Raw genomic sequence first — 27,116 nt, 5'->3', positions numbered from 1 at the left:
ATCTTCTTGAACTATATATATATATATATATATGGACTTCACAGCACATCAGCAAAAAGATCACCCAGAAGCAGGGGCAATCCTAAGGATCGCCCATGACTCACTGCTGGCTGTGAGGGGGAGAGATTATGGGGAGATGGAACTGCTGGGCAATCCTATCAGATACGACTATGGGGGTAATTCAGGCTGCAGCGGCAGCGATCGCAGTCAGAATTACTGTGCGCAAGCGCAGCAGGCACACTGCGCATGTGACGTCACCTGCAGCCGATGCGACCCGGGATGCGGCGGTTAGCCCCCTGCCAGCGCGCAGAAGCTGCGCTGGCAGGGAGCTACTTGTCAGGTACAAAAGCATCGCCGCCATGCGATTCTTTTGTACCTGTGCGGGAGGAGTTAGGGCCTGACATGCGGGGCGGAATAGCCCTGTGCTGGGCGTCCCCCCGCATGTCAGAGTAACTGATCGTAGATGTGCACATCTACGATCAACTCTGAATGTCAAGGAAAGCCCAGGCTAGTGAATAATGAATAAATGGGGAAATGATTTGCCAATACCTAAGCTCTCTGAAGTAGGAGGGTCATCTGCTTGGGCTGTTAGAAGAATCAGGTGACCCGGTGGATGTGCTTTGAGTAAAATTTAGGATTTTATTTTAACAAATCTAATTCCTGTTAATTGAATCTACCCCAAAACAGAAACACTTTGCAAGTCATTGTGTTTCCTATAACAATGGAATAAACATGATGGTTACAAATTAATTGTTTTCTCTTACCGCAAATTCAGAGACAAAACTCCACTGCTGAATTGGTTGATTATAACTTGGTTCACTCCGCACAAGGCTGAGGGTAAATGTCAGCTCCGGGAGGTCAGCTGACATGATCATTGAACTCAGTGAAGTTCCTAGATTAAACACATTTCAGAAATCAATACCCATGGATTAATAAAACAAAACTATACACAGATATGGTGGTGAAGCATATATTACTTTACAAGGTATTTTCCACCTGTCCTATCCCGGTCTCACTACTAGTCAGGAGGGTGCATGTTGTGTACTTCTAAAAACAAACTCAGATATCAATTAAAAGGTCAATGATTATGCATACATAATGAAATCTTATTATGCTTATATCAGATCTTTGTTATTGCAAATGTCCTTCCAAAGGGGGTTCCTTCTTTTATGTTAACCCGGAGGGATAAAAGACAACTTCTTAATTTGCATCCTATAAATAGACCCTCACACCAGAAGCAACCTATTCATTTTGTAGTATTTAACAGAAGGGAAAAAAAATTGGTAAAAAAAATACGCTTACTTAATAAGAATGCAGTATGACCCCACTATGGCAAGATGTTATCAGCCGCTTGTCTCACCCCAATACAGGGTGTCAGCTCACAACAGTAGTAGCACCTAGTGGAAGTCAGCCTTGCACTTCCAGCCTATGCGTTTTGTCTTAACATGACTTCATCAGGGGTATTTCTAATGGCAGGTGGAAATGAAACAATGCTTTTCAATGAAGATGTGTGTCCTCAATCCTCTCTGCAACAACTTATGGAGTGTTAAGTAAGCATATTTTTATACCAGGCCCCAGGCTGTTTTTTATTGGGTGCTTTTGGTATGATAGTTGCATGTGCATTGTATACGCTACAGTATATGAAATCACACCTCCCCTATCCACATGCCTGGGTTCATAGCCATGAGCATTATTAGGGAACACGTACACCATCCCTTTTCCTGGTAACAAAGATGCACATTTATGTGTACACAGAACTATGTATAACTCATAACTTCTGTGCTAAACTTAGATTACAAGAGAGGTTGTGTACAACTCTTCATAGCTTGTAGTTGTGTACACTGGGCTCCAGGGCATGTGCAGTGCAAAAACATGACAGATCATTCCGCAAAACTGACTTGCATTCATCTCTGCATCAGATGTGTATAATAAATTAATCCACCAATATTAATGAAACTAATTCCTGCTTTTCATATTAGCAGGCATGCATAACAAGTAATAATCTAACTCTCCTTGCACGGGGGTAACCACCTCTAAGATATGTTAGCAGAGAAGTGGTGGGACCGGAGCAATTATAATGTCCACTTGAGTGCCCTGAAAAATGCTTGAGGCTAGAATTCAAACTAGTACTTTGCCTGAGAGTCTACTAACACTAACAGATGTAGCCATGGTCATCTTGCTGCGATGCGGCATGCATCATGGAACACCGGGCTGTGACTATTCGCAGCCAGCAATTGCTCCATTAATTCCATTAGGAATTAACAGACCAATCACTGGCTGCGAATAGTGGCAGCCTGGTGTGCCATGCAGCAAGCCGTGTTGCAGCACGCTGCATCGCAGCAAACATGAGCATAGCTACATCTATAAAGTACATACGTTGCGTGTATTTGAATCTACTGTTTTATTTAATCATAGAGATGGTGTACTGTTGGGATGCGGTTATGTTACCGGAAGTCGGGATCCCGGCGATCAAGATACGCAGGAATCCCAACTGCATGTTATGTCGACATGTGGGATACCGACGTGCAGGCTCTATTCCCACTCATGGGTGTCCACAACTCCCATAGAGTGGGAATAGAACCTGCGGCGAACACAGCGAGCCCGCAAGGGGCTCCACTGCTCCTGCCACCCTGTCGGCATTCCACCGGTAAGGATCCCAGCGCCGTTATGCTGAGCGCCGGGAACCCTACCGCCGGTCACGCCTACCCAACCTGTACTGTTCACTCATTTTGTCAACTGTAACCATGCTGCTCTACACTATCCATGTCTGTTCCAGGGCCTAATTCAGACCTGATCGCTGCTGTGCATTTTCGCACAGCAGGCGATCAGGTCTGAATTACGCATGCACTGGCGCCACAGTGCGACGGCGCATGCCAGAGATGATATTAGCATCTCAGCCCAGCGATCGCCTCTGCCTGATTGAAAGGCAGAGGGTTCTTGGGCCGCCGTTTTGGGGGCGTGGTCCGGGCAACGCAGGCGTGCCCGGACCATGGAGGGGCGGGCCTTGGCAGCTGCGTGACGTCACACGCAGCCGCTGCGACCCGGAGAGCGATGGGTAGCTTCCTGCCATCGTGCAGGAGCTGCGCTGGTAGGGAGCTACTCCTCAGGTACAAAACCATCACTGCCGTGCAATGCTTTTGTACCTGTGTGGCGGGGGAAGGGTCAGACATGCGGGGCAGACTAGCCCTGTGCTGGACGTCCCCCTGCATGTCAGGGTGGCTGATCGTAGCCGTGCTAATTTTTCCACAGCTACGATCAGGTCTGAATTAGGCCCTAAACCATCATGTTACTAAACTTGCACGTGCAGGGGCACCTGTCTGTGTAACTACCTGCTGTATGCTGGGAACATCTACAACTGGATGGTGAGAATTAAGGTCTCCAAAGATACAGTAGGTGCCAGATAGGAGCACCTACACAACACTTCAAGCGGGCAAAGAACTACAATAGCCTGTTGCTGCTGCTATTCTGGCACCTGGGCCCAGGTGTTTTACAGAAAACAAAAAATTAGCTGTAAGACTCTTGTTCTTTTTCATATAGCACCTAATAGGGACAACATTATCATAATAACACTTCAAAAATACTGAACGCATGCTTTCTATAGAACAAAGGTATCTTATATGCACCATTACAAATAGTAAGTGTAACAATGTGGCATAAAATGTGCCTGTGCAACATCAGCCTTCACTATTCATCAGCTTTCACTATTGCTTAAATAACACAAATGTGACTGTTACAGTTCTTACCAGGATGGGACATGACAAAGAGTCCATAGAATCGAGCCTCTGTTTTAAAGTTGACAACCAAACGACCCTCTTCATTAATGCGCATGCTTGTTGGGTAGAGAGAACCTGAGAAAAATAACATTTGATAAAATTCTGTACATGTACAGTCATTGTATTAATGTATTTTGTTATAATCACCAGCACTATAACCAAAAACCACTACCAGCTCATCATTCTATAATGTTGTTTTGGTTTGTACCCACTGTCGCCAGCAGATGTCACTGTTGCTACTGCAACACATGTACATACAGTATGTCTGCATCAGCAAAACCAGTAGATATAAGCTAATTCAGCTCTCATTTGTGCATTAGTCACTTATAGAATAACTCTTTTAGTTGGGACAAGTTGGGCTAAAATGAACCGAAAAGCTATTCACTATAAATAGAAGCCATAGTTCCATATTATTCTAGCTAGAATAGGCTATATGCAAATATGATATGTGGCTCTATCTGTCTCCTATTATTATTTACATCCCAACATATGGGGTTATTCAACTTGAATCGCTTGTGCGATCCTCAGCGCAGTTCCCAATAATCCCGTGCATGTATAGAATGGGTCGCATATTGCAAACGCCTCTGTCTGATTGACAGGCCGAGGCGCTCAGGGGAAGGGAGGGGGCGTGTCACCGCTTTTCCAGAAGTGATGAGGCCAGGGACTGCATTGCAAGATGCAGTTTTCTTGGCCTCGCAAGTCGCCCTGCGACGGCAAGCCTGAGTCAGCAGAGGCTTACTCAGTTTGTCGACAAAGATGAACATCGTGACCGTTTGATCCCAGGCTTCGACGCGGTGTGTCTACACCTCCTACTGCATTTGCATTGCTATGGATTGCATTTGCAAAGCTGCTGCAATCCATGCTGAATGAGGGCCATAATCCCTAATTTTTTGCATTGTAAGCCAATTTTTAGAGCGGTTATTGAAATGAATGACATAACAACTGGTCCCGTAAATTAAGTCTAAAACAATACAAATAAATAAATAATTGATCATTTTTAAGACAGATGTCATTTAGGGTGATATTCAGTTCGCACCCGATCTCCTGTCTAAAGTGACGGGAGATTGCGAGGTAGTATTCAACTGATCCCCGTTATTGCGTATATCGCGCCCATAGCAGTTTGTCTAAGCCAGGTAAAGCGATTGCAAAAAGTCCTATTTGGGCGCCGAAACAGGTCACTTTTTGCGCATTTCAGCTCACCACCTCCGAAAGTAGCGAGGTGAAATTATGTTATCGCGTGCAATGGCAGGAACAATTGAATAGCTGCCGGTGGGCGCGAACGGGTGCAGGAGGGAGGGAAAAGAATTGTAAAGTAAGCTATATAAAGTAAGCTATATAAAACATATATATTATATATGCTGCATAGCAAACTGCGTTTTTGTATTTTCACATATATAGGAATATATTTAACAATTATCAAGTTCTTACCAAGTCCTGGAATTTCATTTATCTTGTGAAAAATAACACAATCAGACGTCATGTGAGAAAAACTGAGTACATCATATGATTCTATAGAGTCTAGAACAACCTTTAGCAGCAGTAACTTGTACTAATCTTTATCTGTATGAGTTTATCAGTCTCTTACATGGTATTTAAGGAACTTTGACCCAGTCATCAACATTGCTTCAGTTCATTATTTTTGAAGCATTTCTTTACGCATAGCTTTCTTAAGGCATTGCTACAGCATCTCAAAGGCACCGGTGTTTGTAAAAACCTTGAGTTTTTTTGTGTATATTTCAGCCATTAGGCTGTATACAGATGCGTCCTCATACATCCAGCCTCAATACGCAATGCAGCAAGAGATGCTTGGCGTGAGGTCCTGTGCAACTCTGCTTACGTCTTTTTTTGACGGAAATGTGTCTTGTTTGTAACATAATGTGGTTAGGGTGCACCAGGAAACTCTCCTGAATAGCTTGATATATGACACTTGTACATGGTGTGACTGAGTCTGTATACGGCACAGAGACAACTTGTATTGGAAAAAAGCTGCGGCTGCTACATTGTAGCACTGTGTGTGCAGAGACTCCGTTACACACACTATACAAGTGTCATATAGCAAATTAATCAGCACAGTCTCCTCATGCGACCTAGTCACATTGTATTGTGAATAAGGAAAGGGTACACGTTTCCACTAATTTGGCTCACATATGGTGAAACATACAAAATGACACACAAAAAAACCCTAAAAGAACTTGTGTCGACCATTTTCATGTCGCCCTCTCGACCCTGTCAACCTTTTGTACCTGTTGACATTTTCTACTGTCTACCTTTTCCATGTCGTCACCATTTGGGGTTGACCTATTGACCATCTATCTTTTAGCTGTAGATCTATTGAACCACACACATAACATATATATATATATACTGATGTAGCCACTCTCATTGCACCCGCCATGCCATGGGAGCGACTTAATCCGCCAGGCTGCAACTGGCAATGTATTTCCTATGTCAGTGTAAGTGCACGCGCGCATCATGTCACACAGGCACACTTTGCCATGAACAGGACGCTCGACAGCAGAGCTAAACGTGGCTACATTTCTCTCTCTCTCTCTCTCTCTCTCTCTATATATATATATATATATATATATATATATAAAATAATAATAATAATATACAAATATATCGGGATCCCGGCAACTATAATGGCAGCGAGGGGGCTCGCTGTGCTCGCCACAGGTTCTATTCCCACTCTATGGGTGACGTGGACACCCATGAGTGGGAATAGCCCGTTAGCAAGCATTCCGGCTGGCGGCATTGTCAGTGGTTGGGATTCCAGCGTCGGTATCCTGACTGCCGCCATATTAACTGCTTCTCATATATATATATATATATATATATGAGAAACATCGCACAAGCAGCGGCTTTGATGTGAAGAATTAAATTACACCCGTTTGAAAATACCCACCGAAGCAGTCTCCAAGTGCTGCTGCTTGTGCAATGTCTCTCTTGTAAATCTATTTTCCAGAGGGCACCGGAGCATCTTAAAGTATGTGAGGGTGTGTGCCGATCCAAATACAATGTGTGTGTATATATATATATATATATATATATATATAAAAAAAAACACACAAATTCCCAGGTGCGCTAGGTAGAAACGTATTATGATGGTTCTTCCAATAAAATTCCCGTAGGTATGGATAGTATACTGGAGAATATTTGTATCTGGGGACCTGAAACAGACACCCCTTTTGCAAGGTGTGAGCTCGAGAGGGAGTAATTTCACAAACTAGTTTAGTAGCTTTTGACTGACAGACCCAACGCGTTTTGTCTTATCGACTTCATCAGGGGTAGCGAATATAAAAGACAGGCTTATTCGCCATTGGTAGGTTACTATAAGGAGAATTGCAACCTTGGAAAATAGAATTAAATGTTCTCCTATAAGGCCCCTTATGGGAGCTTCAGGTATAGTTCCTCTCAAGAGAATTGGCAGTCCTGTGATGGTGTTTTTTATGGCAAACTGCCTGTATATACAAATCTTGTATCAAGACTATTTTAATTCAGGTTCTGGTATAAGTCCAGATAAAAGAGGTATAGCTGGTTTAACAATCACAAAAATGTGAGCACTTTCTCAGCAACCATGTGTGTAGGTAGTAGCAGAATGATAGGGCACCGGAGCATCTTAAAGTCTGTGAGGGTGCGTGCCGATCCAAATACAACGTGTGTGTGTGTGTGTGTGTGTGTGTATGTATATATATATATATATATATATATATATAAAAGGAGGATTTCGGCGGCACTCAGGAAAATAAAGAACACAGACGCAGCCACTTAAAGCAAGCTTGCTTTAAGTGGCTGCGTCTGTGTTCTTTATTTTCCTGAGTGCCGCCGAAATCCTCCTTATATCCAGCAGTTTGGCTGCATTTTGCGGAAGGCAACGGGGACAGATATAAATATATTAGTGAGTGCCGGATCCTACAGAAATATATATATATATATATATATATAGAAAACCAATATAGAGGGGCACTCACCAGATATTTGCATTTAAAACAAGCATTGACTTTTAATGCATACTCATCAGAATAATGTTTCAAACGAATGATTCAATTGTATATCGACGTTTCGATCCCTCATCTGATGTTGGTGCATATGAACAGATGTAACCTGCTGTGTATGCTGTATCTGCTGCATTTTCCTGATGATGATCCTGAGGGATCGAAACGTCGATATACAATTGAATCATTCGTTTGAAACATTATTCTGATGAGTATGCATTAAAAGTCAATGCTTGTTTTAAATGCAAATATCTGGTGAGTGCCCCTCTATATTGGTTTTCTATATTTTGGAGTCTGGACTTTGCACTGGACCTCTCGGGAGTCACCCCAGTCGTTGTTCTATTGGTTTGGTGAGAGTGCGACCATATCTGGAAGTATATATATATATATATAGTGGATTTTTATATTGGATTTTTTACAAAAAAAACTATCTTGCACATAAAAATGCCCAAGGAAAACGTCATTGTAATCAAATGTTTACCTTGTAATTCTGCTTCGGGAGGACTGCCAATACCATCTTTCCACAAGATGGCAGTGTCGTACACAAATGTCAGACGAAGCTCAGAGTGCAAATCAAAGTGCTGCCATCCACCAACTCCCACAGGTGAGTGAAACACATAGGACACATACAGAGGCACCCGCAGGGTTACATAGGACTGCACAAGATTCAAGACCTTTAACCAGAAAGAAAAATCCACTTTACAAACATGACATAATATTCCTGTAACATTACAAGTCCAAATACTGTATGCCCTGAGGAGGAAACCAATCTACAACAAAAGATGTCACCTGTGGTTTTGGAGAAACAAATGTTAAGTTGCTGTAAGTTTTTTTTAACTTTGTGGTAAATGAAGATAAATAATGAGAAAAATGATTGAGTCAAAACTAAAATGAATAGTTTGGAATATAATTTTTTTTTAAAATAAAGGCATATAGTACTGAATCATAATAATAAATTATAATAATTTACCTAATTAGTTGTTACTTTTCAACAGCCTAGTGTGAAGTGTATACACAGTCATTGGTAGCTGCTGGTTATAAGTTGTAGGTCACAGGGATGGTAATTTGCAATTGCAATAATTTCTTTGCTTAACTGCACCCAAGACCGTTGAGACAGCTGAGGGGCCCTCCAAGTAGCCCAGGCCCAGTAGCCCCCCCCCCCCCCCCCCCCCCTCCCATCCCCTCCCTCCCTTCTCGGTGCCCCTGGCTGCACCTACAGGTGAGAATACACACTAGACATAAATTAATGTCTTCCTCTGTGCAGACTCTTGTCTGGCTTTACCTGTTCTGGATTTCCACTGATGTCACACTTGTCCCTCCAGAACAACACGCATATCTCAGACTGCTACTCGAAATGTTGTATTGTTATTACATGCCCTCTAAGACGCAAGGCTCATCACACACTGTGTTACCATACTTTCACAGTTTTATACATGCAGGATGTTCTGTTCAGTCCAAATAGATTTTGATGAGAAGATGGTTGTCTGATTAACTGCACACACAGAGGATCACTCAGATGTCAATGGAAGTAGCAGTAATAGCGCTGTACTGTATGGTAATGCAGCAGGACGTGTCGATTACAAGCAGATGACTCCTGCTGCAGTAGTGATCCGACCCAAGTCCTAGGACACTGCATCTGATCACTCACCACTGGGTGGATTATGGCACTCCTGGAGACGCGCAAGCCGCCCGTCACAGAGTCCAGGAATTCACCAGGCAACGACGGAAATCCCTGGCCTCTTCCCTCTCGCTAAACAGCAGCAACATACCTCTGTTTGCTGTCACCACCTCCAAATGGCATCAGACTGTCATTCACTGACAGTCTGAAGCCGTCCCTGTATCCTGTGTCTTAGGACCCGTTCGCACACGTGCAGACCCAGTCCTGTGCATGCGCAAAGTACAGAACATCGGTACTTTGAGCATTAGGACGGAATAACAATCATATCTGAATGAGGTCCAAAGTGGCTGATATGACCGGTTGGTCCCTTAGATGAACTCTAACATGAAGATAAATAGACTGTCATCATGAAAGATACAGATTTGCAATTGTTGTAACCCATTTATACATACATCACAAAACTATAAAACACCTATAATAATAGACAAACTCCACAAGGACAATTAATAATAAACAAATGCGTGAATATTAGCAATATAAATCAATGGGCAGTAATGGTAATAATGTATTTCTTTTATATACACCTGATAAAAGTCCTACTACTGACGCCTTGCTTATCTAGAGAATTATTGTACAGTTGTTCCCAGTGCTCCGGAGACCTCTTGTGACCAATGAGAGGCCAGCTGTCTGTGTTGACAGTAAAGTGCAGACTCTGTGGAGACTCAGTAATTCAGTATAGCTCTGCTGCTAATCAGGCTGAGCACAGGTGCAGTGTGACCTCATGGTAACTTACATTAAGCAGTGTTAATCTGTGGATACACACACAGGCTTCTTTTACAGTAGGGAGCATTTACACAGGCTTGCGCTGGTTGTGGGTTTCGGCCACCCTAAGCTAATACACTTGTAGCATCCTTCCCCATCACCAATGTATACATTCATATTGAACAACTTGTAGTCTTTGGTAGCCCTGCAATGTGATTGAAGCAAAAAGTGCAAATCCCCACATCAAAGACACTGGGGGAGATGTACTAAGCCTGAAAAGTGTGATAAATATCACTGTGATAAAGCACCAGCCAATCGGCTCCTAACTGCCATGTTACAGGCTGTGTTTGAAAAATGACAGTTAGGAGCCGATTGGCTGGTACTTAGTGTGCACTAAGCTAATTTCCCTCCCAAATCAGCACTGCATCTGCTCTGCTGGCTCCACTAGACGTGCAGGTAGGTCAGGGTTGGTGCAAGGATTCTAGCCTACTGTACCTAGACAAAATGTCACTGGTGTCCTCATGCTTGGACTGCTCAGCTGCAATGCACTCCAGTTAGGCCTAACCGGTGGACTACTACAGGAAGTTAGGCACTCATTGTGTATTTGGGATGGCTGGTGAGCGTGGGTGTGGTATGGAAGGTAGATAGTAACTTGGTCGACAGTTTCTAGGTCGACCACTATTGGTCGACAGTAACTAGGTCGACAGGGTCTAGGTCGACAGGTCAAAGGTCAACATGAGTTTTTAAATTTTTTTGGTGTCGTTTTCTTCGTAGAGTGACCGGGAACCCCAATTAGTGCACCGTGTCCCCTCGCATGGCTCGCGTCGGGCAAGGTGCCTCGCTCCGCTACCGCTTCGCTCGGCACAGATTACCGTTCCAATCGTAGTGCACGTGGATTGTTGAGTATGTAAAGGTTAAAAAAAAGAAAAAAAAATCGTGAAAAACTCATGTCGACCTAGAACATGTCGACCTAGAGACCCTGTCTACCTAGTTACCGTCGACCAATAGTGGTCGACCTAGATAGTGTCGACCTAGTTACTGTCGACCTAGAGACCGGATCCCGGTGAACATACCTGTGTCTGTGTAAATATCCAGCTTCCATGTTGTTAGTGGAATACTAACTAAACCAATATATTGTGCAGCACAGACCTAATATATCCTTATGATATCAGCATTTCTAACCAATGGTGGCAAGAGGGGGGGGGGGGGGGGTACTAATTACCTGGGCCAGGGCTTGTTGGAGGGTCCCTATGCAGCCACCACCACTGCCCAAAGCCCCCCTCCCAATTCAGAACCAGTGCTTACTTTAAAAATAATTTTTTTTTAGGGGGTGTGCATCTCCAAATTATTTGGCCACTCCCCCCAGTACCAGGGCCCATGGTCGCTCTCGGGCTCCCTGTTTCAGTTCATATTGATGAAAATTAGATGCATCTAACAGAATATTAGAGCATTACAAATCAGTAGGCTTTAGCCTAAGCTATAAGCAAGCTTTCCTTAGCTGATATTGGTTCTGTGGGACAGTATTTGTGATTTGCTTTATGTAGATATGTCTGTATTCCATGTTGAGCAGATTGTGGGTCATTTGTATAAGTATTGGTGCACTCACCAGGACTTCCTATTCTACAATAGGTATATCTGTTGTTTCAGATATTCTGTCATTCAGAGTGCTAATACCTGCACATGTTTGTGAAGCAAAGGTCAAATTGTGTTTGGAGTTCAAAGTATGACAACATACCAGTATGTATTGCTTCAATGGTAATGAGCATTCTGCAATGGTTGTATTAGTAAACTAGTGAGAAGGTGGTGAATATTTTAAGTGTGTTTTGCCAATACATACATATGCAGTCAAGAAAAAGGCAGCACACATTTTTTTCCTACTTGCCTTCGCTTCTTTCCACCGGGCTCACAGGTTTGGGGAGAGTTCTCCCAGCTCCCACAAGGATGGACAACCCTTCCACACCCAGCCCACTTCACCACTGAGTGATAATGCATTTTACTGTAAATAGCATCATCATGGCCCTGTGATGTGGTGGGTACAGGGCCGGTATGATGCAATTCACCCCTCCCGCCTGGCCCACATTGTATATCCTGGAGCACAGAAAGAAAAAATGGCAAGAATAAAAAAATGTATGTGGCATTACTACGTTTGAAGTGTACAGTGGCATGGTAGCAGAGCCGGATTAAGGCTTCATGGGGCCTCAGGGCAACTAGATTGTGGGCACCCCACCAACAAAATTGATTTACAGCTTCCCTCCATCTAATGCTGCAGACAGGAAAGACAGGAGGAGAGGAGAAGGAAAGAAACAGAGGGGAACCTCTGACTGTCACTCTGCAGCTGCAGCGGTCAGGTGCCCCGCCACTCACTGCAATGAGTAATCAGCAGTCACCAGCAGGAGCCATCCGGCCACTGGATGGGGCTAGGCAGGCTTCCCGGGACTTAGCTGGCTACACTTTTGGTAGCAGTGCCTCCAGTAAAAGTTGCGTCCTAGTGCCGCCGGCTGCAGCAGGTAATCAGAAGCAACGCTACTACAACCGGCAGACATGAGGAACCGGAGCGGTTATGAGACAGCCAATGATCAGTGTGACCATTTCCACCGGGCTTTAAACCGCCCCTGTATGCTAGAGTGTAAAGTGCAGTAGTTCTAATAGTGTTTTCCTCTTTCAGAAAATGAGTGCTTTACACAAACTTAATTTTTTGTCTTTCTTTTGAATTTATAAATCAGATTATCAGAAGTGTTATAGAAAGGGGCACCCGCTTACTGAAAGTACTTGTAAAACAAATGGTAGTGTTTGCTGATGTAAATTAAAGAGAGGGATCCACAACCTCTCATGGTGAATCCAAAGTAAGAAAGTTATTTTTGGCAAAGGTACTACAAATGTAAAGGCCGAATCACTTAGTTTAACCACTTAACTGACCGTTTTTTTCCACCCAAAACCGCTCCAAAATTGCTTTTTTTTTTTAAATGAGTGAATTAGGTGTAGGACATAATTTAACTTTATCCAAAATTATTTTACTAAAAAAAAAAGATCAAACATCGGTCGGCACCATGGGAACATCGGACACATTGCGTCCATCGCGACTTTCCTTTTAACAGTGGGGACAGCCTCCAGGTACACAGGGGGAGCTTGGGGTGGTTGATTTACACTTCACCATCGGCTGTTATTGTTTGTCCAATCAGCATTGATTGGCAGCACGGCAAACACTGGAGGAGGGTGCAGGGAGGCAGAGGTACCTTCCGGTGCCTCTGAGAGCAGCAGCGGAGGGAAGTTTCTCTTCCCTGCAGTTGCAAATGCTATGTATCTGACCGGTCGCATCCACATCTGATGCGACCATGCCAGGCAAGTGGTTAAATGGCTTCAAGATTCAAATTAATCACACATGAAGACAAATGATTCAAATGCCGCAATAGTGGATAGAAAAACATCAACTTGGATGAGGCACATGGAAGACGAGTTGCATAAACCTGTTACACGTTTCATAGGGGTGGTATTCAGTTTGCCGGCTGTTGGGATCCCGGTCGTCAGTCGCCGGAATCCCGACACCCGGCATTCCGACACCTATTCTCCCTCTTGGGGGTCCACGACTTCCCTGGAGGGAGGATAAATAGTGTGGCCGCGTAGCGCGCCACTGTGCCCACAGCAAGCCTGCAAGGGGCTCATTTGCGCTCACCCCGCTGTCGGCATGTTGGTGGTTGGGATCCCGGCGCCGGCAAACCATGCTACACCCGTTTCATAGGTATGATGACTACTTCTTCAGAATTGATTTATGAATTGATTATGCTTATATTTGGAAGTTGTTGTGTCCTGGCAGCTACATATAGGTATAAAGCACTTTGTAGCCAGAGTGGTGGTGTTACGTTCTCTTAGTGTGCCATTTGTTACATCCAAAGAGAGGATGTAGCACCACCATGGTACTTACTTTTCAATAGGTAGAATCTGTGCTTATTCCATATTATCAGAGGTCCCTATTTTCTTTGCCTTTGAACATGACATAGAGTAGTCTGCTGGTGGAGGGGAAATAGTAATATCTCATATAAATATCTTGGTTAGTGATTTATGGGCAGATTTATCACCATTCACATATGAGGATGCGGATGTGATAAAATTGTCAGAATCTGCAATGCGATAATTGATTATATTGCATGGATGTATCAATTATCGTATGCAGGGTCAGAGCTGGCGACAAAGCTCTGTCTCTACGATGCCATTCTGTGGCCATATAGGGGTACTACTACCCCCCCTTCCCCACATATTTACCCTGTGATCGGTGCCCCGGCGCTCTTCTCCGACTCAGGTCATGTGATTACTGTCTTCCTGTACTGTGATCCGGTCATCTGATGCTGTAAACTACTGTAAAAGCCGGTTTACAGCAGATGAGATCAGAAGACCAGAGGAGAGCATCGGGGCACCAATCAATGGGGGCTGTATATTTAAAAGAAAACAAATATAGATTTTTTTGTTTTGTTACAGAGTGATCAGCTTGTGTCCATCGGGCACACATAACTGATCAAATTGCCGCGTCCCTGCACAGTGTTCATTGGGTACGGGCAGAGAAAGCTGTGCAGGAGGCAGCATGTCGCAGTCGCCGTCTGATAATGCTGACTCAGGACAGCGTTATTATCACAGGGCTCACTGTTTTTTTTTATTATTATTATTATTTTTTTGTAAATTTGGTCAGATGGCAGTTCCCATTATAAGTAATTTAGTATTGTTACTAAAAAAAAAAGTAAATTAAAGGGGTTGGAGCAGTTTTTCCCAAAAATGACTTCAAAAGCCCTTTAATAGGGATACGGTCATGTGACCGCCGCCCGGGATCCCGGTGGTCACCATGTCGACGCTGGAATCCCAAGCGATCAAATGCCCAACAGTCAGCATGCCGACTAACAGGGACTACTCCCACCGTGGGTGTACACGACACTGATAGAATGGTAATAGAACCTGCGGTGAGCGCAGCGAGCCCGTAAGGGATTGGTATGCTGACCTCCAGGATCTCCACTGCCGGTCTCACAGCCCCAACCCCTTGAATACGTTCAGGTGATACTAAAATAATGGTAATACATTGTCACCTTAGCCTTTGTAAAAACAAGAAAATGCAGCTAATGTGGAAGTCAAACACTGAGCAGCAGATGTAATGTCCATTTACATCTGACTGGAACTTGGCCACAGCTTGAATAACATATAAGGCAACATTGAGATAAAGATCTGTCACAGGAAATAGTATCAATCTCTGTAAGGTTCGATACATCTTGCATTTAAATCGGAGGACTACAGCCTTATGGCAACAGCATTCAAGCCTAAAAAAGAGGTAATTTCACTTATTTACAGAAACTGCGAAAAGGATTACTATAAACTGTCAGAATTGAACATGTTTTCGGAGTAATTAAGAAAATAAGCTATTAAAGTGAAGGGAAGTTGACAGCATGTGTGAGGGCACACTACTTTCCCAGGAGGACTCCACAAAATGTCCAGGTGAGTAGAGATATATAATTTGTGGTACATTTTCTATGGCAAAGCAAGACCAGTAGAAGCAGCCATTTTATGAGCTGAATCAATTTTAAAAAATAATCAGCCAAATAAACTCACTGAGAACTGGTGACATCACTGAAGCATTGCGTTCACCATACAAAATGGATGACTTGTCAATATATGGGTGAAATGCACAAGTAAACTAATCAGGGTGACCAGCTAGTTTATTCTACAACAAAATAAAAGGTTGAATGGACTCATTCACTAGATGTGTAAGCTTTTCATTTTTCACTCAGACAGATAGAACTTGTTATCAGTGCACTATTTACACAACACAAAGGTGTCTCCATTCAAAGGCTGCGCAAGAAAATAAAATGTAGTCTCCAGGGTCAGAGGTGAAAGCCACAGAAAGGTTTATTTACAGGCCTCTAACCTGTGAAGTTGATGCAAAGATATATATATGCCCTTAAGGGAATTTTCTGAAAAAACCCCCAAAAAACATTTTCGGGCATAGAGGGTTATTCAGACCTGGACGCAGCTGCACATTTGCACGGAAGGATGTGGCCACAGTGTGATTGACAGTGGTGGCCATCGAGGGGGGTGGGGTTGGGTGGGGAGGGCATTGTCGAGGCGTTGAGGGGGTGGGGTGTTCCGAATGAGGCCGGAACCGTTTTCGGGGCGGCTGTGTGACGTCATACGCAGCCGTTCCGAAAAAAATGGACAACACTTCCAGGCTGCGCTGCCAGAGGTCAACCTTAGTTCCGCTGCGTTCGCAATCTAATTGCTGATGCATCGGGAGGCGGCCTTGCCCTGTGCTGGCAGGGCAAGGCCGCTAGCATGTGAGGAGATGAACGCAAATCCATAGTGGCGGGAGACTTACAACTATTTACTACTCTATTCTACCTATCCAAAGTATAGGAATCCTGTTCATGTGACTTTTGTAAGGGATTCATTTTTTGGAGCAATCAACATTGATCATAAATAGATGATGAATAAATGAATATACCCCATTTGGGATTTTATACATAAAAATTTAAAAAATAAAAGAAATATAGAAGCTATTTATTATTTGCTAATATATACTTACTTTCTGCAGAAATGTTGGCACAGTCAGGTGCTATCCCTCAGAGTGGACCTGTCCTGCACAGTGACGGGAATTGGGAAAGAGCAAAGTCTTGGCTCATGAGATTACAAAATCCTAGACTGAGCTAGGGTTGACCATCTACCACCAATGTCTGTAAAACATTGATGGTTGACAGCCATTGTCAGATAGTGTTGCCATCGATGGTACAGAGCCCCACCAGCTATGTTTTTCCCCCCCATAACTTAATGCTGAGACACGGAACCTAGTTCCACCCCGATGCACTCATGAAGCCCTGCCCCTGGTTCTGTTGGGCTATATACCATTGATGGTCATCTCCAATGGTGACCATCGGTAGTTAACCTGCCTATGGTTATTCGTAGAGTGAGTTCCAGAGCCGATAAGACAGGCAGCATGACAGCTGATTTCATTTGCTGCCAAGACTGTCTGTTACTACTGGAACCCGCCCTGCGATTAACTGACGATTATTCATTTCTCTCTGGTGGTTTGATACCCCCTTATCACTTATCCCTCCCATTTCTTCTGCTTATAACAAATAAGCATGTTACAACACTATTTTAATCTATAACTTCATTGGAGCCCACTCCAATTCCATCTCTAATACTGTTCATATTTTTACTCATTATTCTCCAGTTTGGAGAATGATCAATGTCTACAGTGTTAATGTCGATAAAAAAAAACCCACTTCAGGATCACATGAAGTATTGAAGTATGACAGGAAGGATCACATGAAGTATGAAGTATGAAGCTCTTCCGTAACATAAATACAAGATGGGAATCATTTAGAAATATTCCTCACTGTGATGAAAGTCACGTATTGCTGACTGCTGCCCTCTCCAGCAGAGACTCTGCCCGCTCAGTTTGGGAGTGCTGATTGTTTCATGTGTTTTAAGTGTCACTATTGTACATTTAAACAATAAATGCTCTGTATGGAAATGAATCAAGCAATATTTCCTTTCATATGTGCCCCAGCCAAACAGAGTCGTAGACACAACCGCCTGGCATTGTGAAGGCTGAAAGACTCCGTATGAGACACATCACCTGCATTCCCCACGGGGCACCTTGATATTTTCAAGAACAATGAGGTGACCCCAAAGACCCAGAACATATTTTAAATCAGTCTTGCCAACTGACCACATATATCTTAGCTATGGTCGGTTGATTAAAAACAATATGCAACCTATTGTGTGTGGCATTACGCCGGCCTTTACATAAACCACATAGGTCTTATTATAACCTGACACACACATTTGTCTCCTTATATTGCTGCAGCAGTACTGTAGCTAGGGGCACCTGGTTGCACTGTACATATGCCTATCTCTGATAACCTGGCATATAGGGCAATGTGGTCATGAGAAAATTGGCAATTACTGTAGCTTTGATCCAGCTCACGTTTGACAATACAAGCAAAGTTAATCTGTAATGTCTTGCTGCAGGTTACTGCACCTTGGAAGTTTGTTGGTAGCAACATTCCCTATAGTTTTTAATGTAATTTACATGGAAAACTGTGGGGTGGGGCACTCAGAGAATCTGCTGTCAGAACCCTTCATCTCACTGTCATTTCCCTTGGCTGCACCCTGGCTAACTACACCACCTACTGTATTACTTGTATGATGAGATTGGGGTTAGCATCACGCCAAGGCAAATACTTTACTTTTTCTTAATATTTTATGTTATGATAGCTATACTCAAATTATCCCTCACAGTATATCACCCATTGTTTACTTAATTACAATTAGGCACATCACTAAACTATTTTTATTTATAGCGTCTTTCACTGCGCCAATAGCCCATCCAATTCAAATCTCTCATTGGATCCTTATTGGACATGTTGATAAATGCTCTTGGGAGATTGCAAAATTGACTTATGTGTGAGGTAAATTTCCAAACACATTAACAGGCTCCAGTAATGCCAGAAAAGATCCAGCCTCTGGGGTGAAATGATATGTGTACATTTAGAAAACATAAAAATTGATGTTTTCACTTGATGCATTCACCACATGGCTGCAAGACTAATTTAAGCTAAAGTAAGAACAAATGTCTGGTTGGTTACTGTGGGCAGGGCCGCTGAGAGCTGAACAGGACCAGGGTACTTGGGGGTCAGGGGAATTAAGATGGTGTGCTTACCTCCCATAATAAAGATATTTTCAAAATGATAAGACCTGAATGTTGACAATAAAGCTCAAAAATGCTCATGTTTCATACACTTCTGTCTCCTTCAGCAATAATGCAAAGAAGAACATCTGTTCCCCTCAGTGACGGTTCCAGGTAATCTGTACGCACTCCTGGGATTCACACAGAGGGTCTAATTCAGATTTGTACATTAACCCGATGGTTTAGGTACAAATCTGATGGTACAGGGTCTTCACAGGCACAAGACTGCGCATGTGCAAAATAGGTCTTGTGACATCACTCGCTGCCCCGTTAGCCACAGCTTGACTTGACATGCTGCAGCATTCGGGGGACGGAGCAGGGGTGGCGTTTTCCTGCGTTTTGAAGATGTGATGGGTCTAGGGTCTGCATCATCGAAAGCAGATTAATGGACTCAGGTGTCCGGTTACTATGGCCAGTCTGAGTAAGTTTAAGCTATGGAGGCTGGTTGCTACCTGGAAACATCGTGAATTGTGCCCGATGGTCACTATGGTGATCTGAGGATGCATCATCAGACATAGCACTTGGATGGAATTATAGTTTTTGAATTTTTAAAGACTTCTTGCCCCTGAAGAATTTAATTTAGGTATGAAATGTGTATGGGTTCTGTCCATAAACTAAGTGGGAGGATTCTGCAAATTGAGCTCACACCAGTAAGGGTGGTGGCAGAAATATAACATCACCTCCACTGTATAGTGATTGTGGATGATTTGTCTCCTTCTTTATGCTGTAAGCAATTTTTATGAATTATGTCGTTTTTTCTAAAAAATAAAAGCCAATTATTTACTGATTGGGCCTTTTTTTTTGTTGGGTGACCTTTGGTGAGAGGGTATTTTTTAGGAACATCCCGGATATATCAGCCCCTACAATTCTACGCCTTGGGGGATCCTAGCGGAAAGGACTTGTAGTAAAGATGACCCACTAATCTTATCATAGGATTTTATTGCTCTTATATCCAATTATTTCATCTGTATAGTGCCCTCTGGTTTTTTATTTTATATATATATATATATATATATACACTGTATATATATATATATATATACACTGTTCATATATATACACTGTATATATATATATATATATATATATATGTATATATATATATATACATACATACACACAAGCTTGTGACGAACACCCATCATATCTACCGGAGGTAAGTATTGCATTTCTTCAACTACTTTCACAATTAACCATGTGACATAAGTGGGAGGGGCCTATATGATAAATAGATATATAGTCAGAGGTTCTTGTCTTATAAGAGAACTCACCTAAAATGACCCCTTGGTTAAAGGAAAAATGCATTGTGGCTTAGTACTCCTCGTGTATACAGCACAGTAAATTTACTTTGATCGTATTCTGACTTATCTATAAAAAGTCCTTTTTATAAACTGCTGTGTGACATTTGGAAAAGTCAACTTTAAGATCTAAATCTGACACCGAATTGGCACAGTTCCTTGACTAGAATCATAACTTTAAATGGGCCTTGCTTTTAATGTATTTCTTGTGAACTTTGCAATGCTGCTAATGATACATTAAGATGCAATCCCCAGGAAGCTTCAGGGGGTATTTGATGTTTTTGGGAGTCTAAAAAAGCAACTGCTACCACAGAGATCTTACAATCAAGATAAAAACAGAAGGGATTAAAGGGGGTTTCTGCATTAAATATCAATATTACTAAATCCTTTTCTTCCCTCAATATTAGTACTCGTGGAACTCCAACTATTGTTGTGTTTATACACTTACCAATTCTCACGATTTTGGTAGGACAGTCCTGAATCTCGGACCTTAAAATGGGCAGTAACATACCTCCCAACTGTCCCGATTTTCGCGGGACAGTCCCGTTTTTTGGGGACTGTCCCGCTGTCCCACCTGCGGGCCACAGTGTCCCGCGGTGGGGGGGGCAGTTGGGAGGCTCTGTCAATCGCTGCTCTGCTTAGCAGAGCAGCGGTGAATAGACGCTGTGCGCATGCGCACAGCGTCTATTCACTGGAGACAGAGGGAGAGGGAGCATGCCAGCGGCTCACAGAACGCTGGGCATGCCCCCTCAGTGACGAAAATGGAGGCGTGGCTCGCGAGTCCTCCCGCGAAGCCACGCCCCTTTTCATAGACCACGCCCACTTTTTTCAGCCGCGCGAGTGTCCCGCTCCCCAAAGAAGCAAAGTTGGGAGGTATGCAGTAATAATGTGAAATCAGGTGGAGTTTCACTATAAAGTGGGCATTTCGGGGCAGCTCCCAATTCCACATGTATGAATGTTGAGAGGAAAGTAATTAGTAGATACAGCTGGAACCTCTGCCATTCTCCTTCAGCATTGCAAGCGAGATCTGTGACAGCAGCTCTAATGCGAGAAATCGTTCTCATCGCTCAGTGTGTATGCACCAATGACGAATGATGCACGGCCCCGCGGTCATTCATCGTTGGTTCTCCGTTGCTTTGCCATGCAAGACAAATTGGATGATGATCGATCATCATTCAGATCGATCATAGTCAAAATTGAATGTATCGCCCAGTGTGTAGGGTCCTTAAGACCTTTAAAGTAAATAGCTATTTTTATTAAATGGCTGCTATGTAGAAAATGGAGTAGAGATTAAGGTGATTCATAGAGATCCAAATGAAGATCCTAGGATATTACAAATTAAATAGGGCTATTCCCAATAAAGTTTCATTAATAGGAAAAGTTAACTAATTTTTATTTTTAAGTGAAACATCCAATTAATTCTAGAGTGTATAACCTACTGTAACACCCTAATGCCAAGGTGGAAAATTCCAGTATCTACAGTAGCTGAACTTAACCGTAGATGCAAATTCATTTTATAAAACAATGGTATTTCCTTCTAGAAACATACATTACAAATACAATTGAAACTACAGTTTAATGAGAGGAAATGAGAGTACAGGCCTGTCTCTATATTCCTCACTGTTGAATAATATGGAATTTTTTTTAGAGGAGGTGTGGTTATGCAACTACAATATCACTTCCTGACCATGGCCTTAACCACTTAATTGACGATTTATTTCGTCAAAAACTGCTCCGAAATTGTCGTGTTTTTTTTAGTGAATTACGTGAGCAACATGAATTTAACCCTATCCCAAATAATTTTAGTTAAAAAAAATTAAAAATAAAATATTTGTTTTGTTTTCCCCCCAAACATCGACCAGGAACATCACGACCATCGGTACATTGGGAACATCGCGGCCATCGTGGCTTTTATTTTGAAAGCCGGGACAGCCTTCAGGTATACAGGGGGGGTGGCTTGGGAGGGTTAATTTACACTCCCCAGCAGCTGCCATTGTCTGCAGTCGTTGGAGGGGGGGGGGGGATCCTGCCGTGCTGACCGATCAGCAGTGATCGTCAGCACGGCAATCAGTAGGGGAGAGTGCAGGGAGGCAGAGGGACCTTCCGGTCCCTCTGACAGCAGCAGCGGAGGGACGTTTCTCTCCCCTGCTGCTGCTAATACTATTTATCTGACTGGTCGCATCCTGGGCGACCAGGTCAGATAGAGCACTTGCAGGCATAGTCGCATCTGATGCGACCATGCCAGGCAAGTGGTTAAAGTACAGTATATGGTAACGGAGGGCAATGATTCGTTTTATCCAAACAGCACACCTTTAACAGCCTGATAGTACAACCACTACATTGTCTGAAACTGGCAGGTTATTATACAGATGTGTCCTCATACATCTTGGCTCAATACACCACGCGGGAGATGTCCGGCATGAGTGAGCTGACAGGTCCAGTGCAACTCCGTTAGCGTTGGGCATTATTTGTGCCAAAAATGCGTTTTATTTGCATCGCCATGTGAATAAGATGCACAAGCAGTAAACACTAGGCAAACACTGTAACGTAGCATTTTGTATGCAGATACAGCCGCAGTCACACACAGAATATAGAAATGCATCATATCATTTTAATCAGCAGAAGCTACTTGTGTGTCCTATTTGCATCATTTTGCGAATAAGACACATTTTAATGAAAAAAACTGCAAAAAAAAAGACAATCGACACTACCAAGTCACGACACAGCAAGTTGTGATTAGAAGAGCTGGTTAACGTGCAAGGAGGCTAGATGTAAGTGGACACATGTATATCTGGCAAAACTGCAAATATATTACACTATATTTCTAGTGGTTGCTTTATGAGTGAAATTGTCAGATGTCTACTAAACCCAGTATTTGTTAAGTAGAGTAACCTAATGTGTACAATTGTTCTAGTTCCCAATACAATGTATGGAATATCTTATCTGATCTAGAACACTAAGCACAGATTCTGGAACCTGATTTATTGTCCTGACTCACAGTTTCCTTTGCTCTAGAGCAATGTCCATGATATTTCATGCATTGTGATTGATGCAATGTGATTGATTTATTGATACTTATTTTACATTGGCAGGTTTGCTATGACCTGCAGGAGGCTGCATTACCACCTTCAGCTTTAGTGAGTAGAGAAAGTTCACATTATATCAACTGACTTACAGTATATTGATTCATCCATTTGGAAACTTAGCTATATGAAGGACCAAAGTTCAACACTTGAGGTTTCTATCTAAATGGCTTTATATTATAATTGTTGAGATAATCATGGTACCACAATGCCTTAATACATACAATTTTCTTGTAACTTATAACTTCTCCAAAACAAGAACTTCTAACAATAACTGGAGAATAATTACCTGTCCATCTGTGCCAATTGTTCCGCCACACTGCGTCAGGAGTTCGGACATGTCATAGTAGCTGGTGAAGTCCCACAAACAGGCTTCCAGGTTAAGATTTCGGTAGAAACGTAATGTATTGGAGCCTCGGAGCTGTGTGCTGTACTGGTAAGGAGATGTCTCCCCTATTACATTGGGATTCTTGGTGGCATTTGTCAAAAATCCATAATGAGTTTTCACTTCACTGTAATCCAGAAGATTTGAACATTTGTGGTTTCCCACCCGTGTACCGTCAGGACTGAGCGTGAGTTCAAAGTTGGACATTTCTCTTGTTGATACAACTGGTAACATGCCTAAAATGGAAAGCAAGACTAAAATAAGTAACCAAGAAATGAGCTCTACTAAATTAAACAGGGAAAAAAAGTAACCCGAAAATGGAAAAATGTAACTCAAAACATATGAGATCTTCCGGTCACTGGTACAAGGGGACGTAATCATGTGTGTGAAAAACAGGATCGTCTTGGAACACTCCTTAAAGGGGAGTGCCCAGACCAGCTTGGGGGCATAGTGGCACTTCTCCCCCCCCCCTATGCCGGCCCTCTTGACTGCAGTGCTTAGATAGCTTTTTTATCATAAAGCAACAGGGAGCCCATCTTCTGCAGGCAACAGCATGAATTCATCAAACGATATGCCACCAGGTTAGTACTTCATGTCAGTCCCTCTTCTGGTTTATAACAAAGAAGGGTGTGTCACTATTATTGGAGTCTACAATGATTACAGTCAGGGGCAGAACTCCCAGAAGCAATGGAGACGCCTGCCGCCGGGCTCCAAGCCCTGAAGGGGCAACAGCATGTACAGCAGCACCTGTGTGATTTACAGCGTGATTCAAGTGTGAATGCTGCTCTTCCAACGGAGCTTTGCGACGCACCAGCTGTTTCTGCAGAGTTAATTGGCTCTGTCCCAGGAACACCTGCAATAGGAGACAGGGCAGCTTCCACCTGGTACTGCTCAGCCTGTGCTGAAGCAAGCGACGATGCACCCGCCTCTGCTAGTGGACTGTGACCTGGAAGCCACCGGTGAGCTCTGATTTTGCATGCTACAGACTTCTGAATCTTAAGACTCTGACGCTGATCCACTGGCTGTTGTCAGACACCGTAGCCCTGCCAATTTGCTGCAGGCTCCAGCCCCTGTAGACTGTCTGAGAGTGCTATCTATATAACCTGTAAATTCATCATGTGTGTTTATATGTATATATATATATATATATATACACACACACACACACACACACACACACACACACACACACAAACACACACATTATATTTGTTTTCACTTTTTTTTTGTTAAGGCGGATGGGGGGACATGACTTCAAAGTCCAATTTGCCTCCAGGTGACTGGAATGAATTTACGCCTCTGATTACAATAGTTACAATAATAGTTGCACACAAAGTAACCAGTATGCCTTATGTACAAACACCAAAAAGATTCTTATTTAATATCCCATTGGCTAATTTTATACAAATGCACATTATACAGAAGCTTACATGCAAAACTGAATTTCATTTTACGGGACAGGATCATTTAAATGATATTTATATAGGTATTCCCAGTTTTAAATGTACAGTACATTGCCTCTTCTCAGCTGAAGGACTCAAGACCTCACCCCATCTCTACTTTTATGGATTAGCGCAGGGGTATATAACATGCCCCCTCCACCCAGCTGCTGTGGAACTACACATCCAGGCATTCCTGACAGTTTTGCTATTAGACCATTATTAATTTCTATTATTATTATTATTATTATTATTACAGGTTGAGTATCCCATATCCAAAATGCTTGGGACCAGAAGAATTTTGGATATGGGATTTTTCCGTATTTTGGAATAACTGCATACCATAATGAGATATCATGGTGATGGGACCTAAGTCTAAGCACAGAATGCATTTATGTTTCATATACACCAGGGCTGGCCAAACCGGTCCTCGAGATCTACCAACAGTTCATGTTTTCCAGGCCTCCTGGAGATCTGTAGAATTGTCAGTTAGGAATGAATGCAGCACATCTTAATTAGTAATGACTACACCTGTGCACCAGCTAGGTGGTCTGGAAAATGTGAACTGTTGGTAGATCTCGAGGACTGGTTTGGCCAGCCCTGATATACACCTTATACACACAGCCTGAAGGTAATTTTAGCCAATATGTTTAATAACTTTGTGCAAAGTTTGTGTACATACACACAAATCATTTATGTTTCATAATTCATATACACCTTATATACACAGCCTGAAGGTCATTTAATACAATATTTTGAATAATGTTGTGTATTAAACAAAGTTTTTGTACATTGAGCCATCAGAAAACAAAGGTTTCACTATCTCAGTCTCACTCAAAAAATTCTGTATTTCGGAATATTCTGTATTTCGGAATATTTGGATATGGGATACTCAACCTGTAGTAGTATTATTATTATTATTATTATTAGAATAATCATTAATAATAATAATAATAATATTGCTAAAACTATGGCAGGTCATGCTGGGTTGTGCAGTTCTACAGCAGGTGGAGGGCCACATGTTGAATACTCCGGGCTTAGCGTGTCATAAAGCTACAGGACCTTTTGAAGGTGTCATATAAGTAGCAGCAATCTCTGCTATACAGTCACATAGAGCATGTGTTTCTTACCAGTAACTTACCATCAATGTGAGGCAGAGTAACAGTGACTTTAATGAGGTTTGCATGGTCCGGGTCATCTGGTCCAGTGTATCGCATTTTAGCAGAGAACGGTTCCGCTCCCACTACACCTGGCACTCTAGGTTGGCAAAGGCCTAGATAGAAAGAACATTGCTCAGAGATACACACTGACTTTATCAGCAGTAACGGAAACAAAAGTTCTAGGCTCGCTTCATATGCAAGCTGTGTGATAGATACAGATAGTGTATGAAGGACAGGCATTGTTGTTGTGAAAATAACCATACATCAATACAGAATAATCTACTAGAGATTTTTTTTTAATAGTACAACTCACTTCAGAGACTAGAAGTCACATAATACTTTATTAATTGATAAAATTGCAACTTAGCAATTATGTTTTGAGAAACATTGAAATTAAAACTATAAACTGTAAGGCCACTTGTTACAGTATTTAGAGTTTTCTCTTTCATCTCCATAAACACTCACCTTCTTCTCTGCTTATAGTTATAATTGGACTCAGAAGTTCCAGCCCTTCATGGCCATCAGTATTCACAGCCCGCGCTGCGCACTGCACCCGAGAGCCAGGATGGAAGTATATGGAATCCAGAGTAATCATTTTTGAAGATGTAAAGAACGTGTCAAAATCAACCTCCCTCATAGGACTGGTTACTCCATCCAGGCCCTTTGGTGCGCTGACCAGCCAGCGGTAGCGGGTCAGGGTGTCATTAATGTTTTCACTTGTGCATATAGAGCCAGTTTTGTCATAATCAGAATATTTAGGGTTACAAGCCTGTAAAGAAAGGGTGACATAGGAAACAGAATGAGAGATTATACAGGGACTCTTTAAGCGATAGAGAAATGTATTAACTAACATAACAAAACTGAAAACTAAGCCATAGCAA

At 42.6% G+C, this 27,116-nt stretch overlaps 1 protein-coding gene across 1 annotated transcript in view; it reads right to left on the bottom strand.

Annotated features, from left to right (window-relative positions):
- FREM2 (FRAS1 related extracellular matrix 2) overlaps positions 1–27,116 on the bottom strand; it is a 285,338-nt gene that overhangs the window by 30,441 nt on the left and 227,781 nt on the right. The window contains exons 14-19 of the mRNA XM_063951860.1: positions 26,701–27,004; positions 26,217–26,348; positions 23,541–23,872; positions 8,250–8,442; positions 3,744–3,848; positions 765–892 (exon numbers count right to left, since the gene is read on the bottom strand). Of these exons, the coding sequence (XP_063807930.1) occupies positions 765–892; positions 3,744–3,848; positions 8,250–8,442; positions 23,541–23,872; positions 26,217–26,348; positions 26,701–27,004 (1,194 nt within the window). The remainder of the gene's footprint in view (positions 1–764; positions 893–3,743; positions 3,849–8,249; positions 8,443–23,540; positions 23,873–26,216; positions 26,349–26,700; positions 27,005–27,116) is intronic.

Source organism: Pseudophryne corroboree, chromosome 2 (genome assembly GCF_028390025.1).
Source record: "Pseudophryne corroboree isolate aPseCor3 chromosome 2, aPseCor3.hap2, whole genome shotgun sequence".
Classification (NCBI taxonomy): domain Eukaryota; kingdom Metazoa; phylum Chordata; class Amphibia; order Anura; family Myobatrachidae; genus Pseudophryne; species Pseudophryne corroboree.
This window is presented reverse-complemented; position numbering and strand designations above follow the sequence as displayed.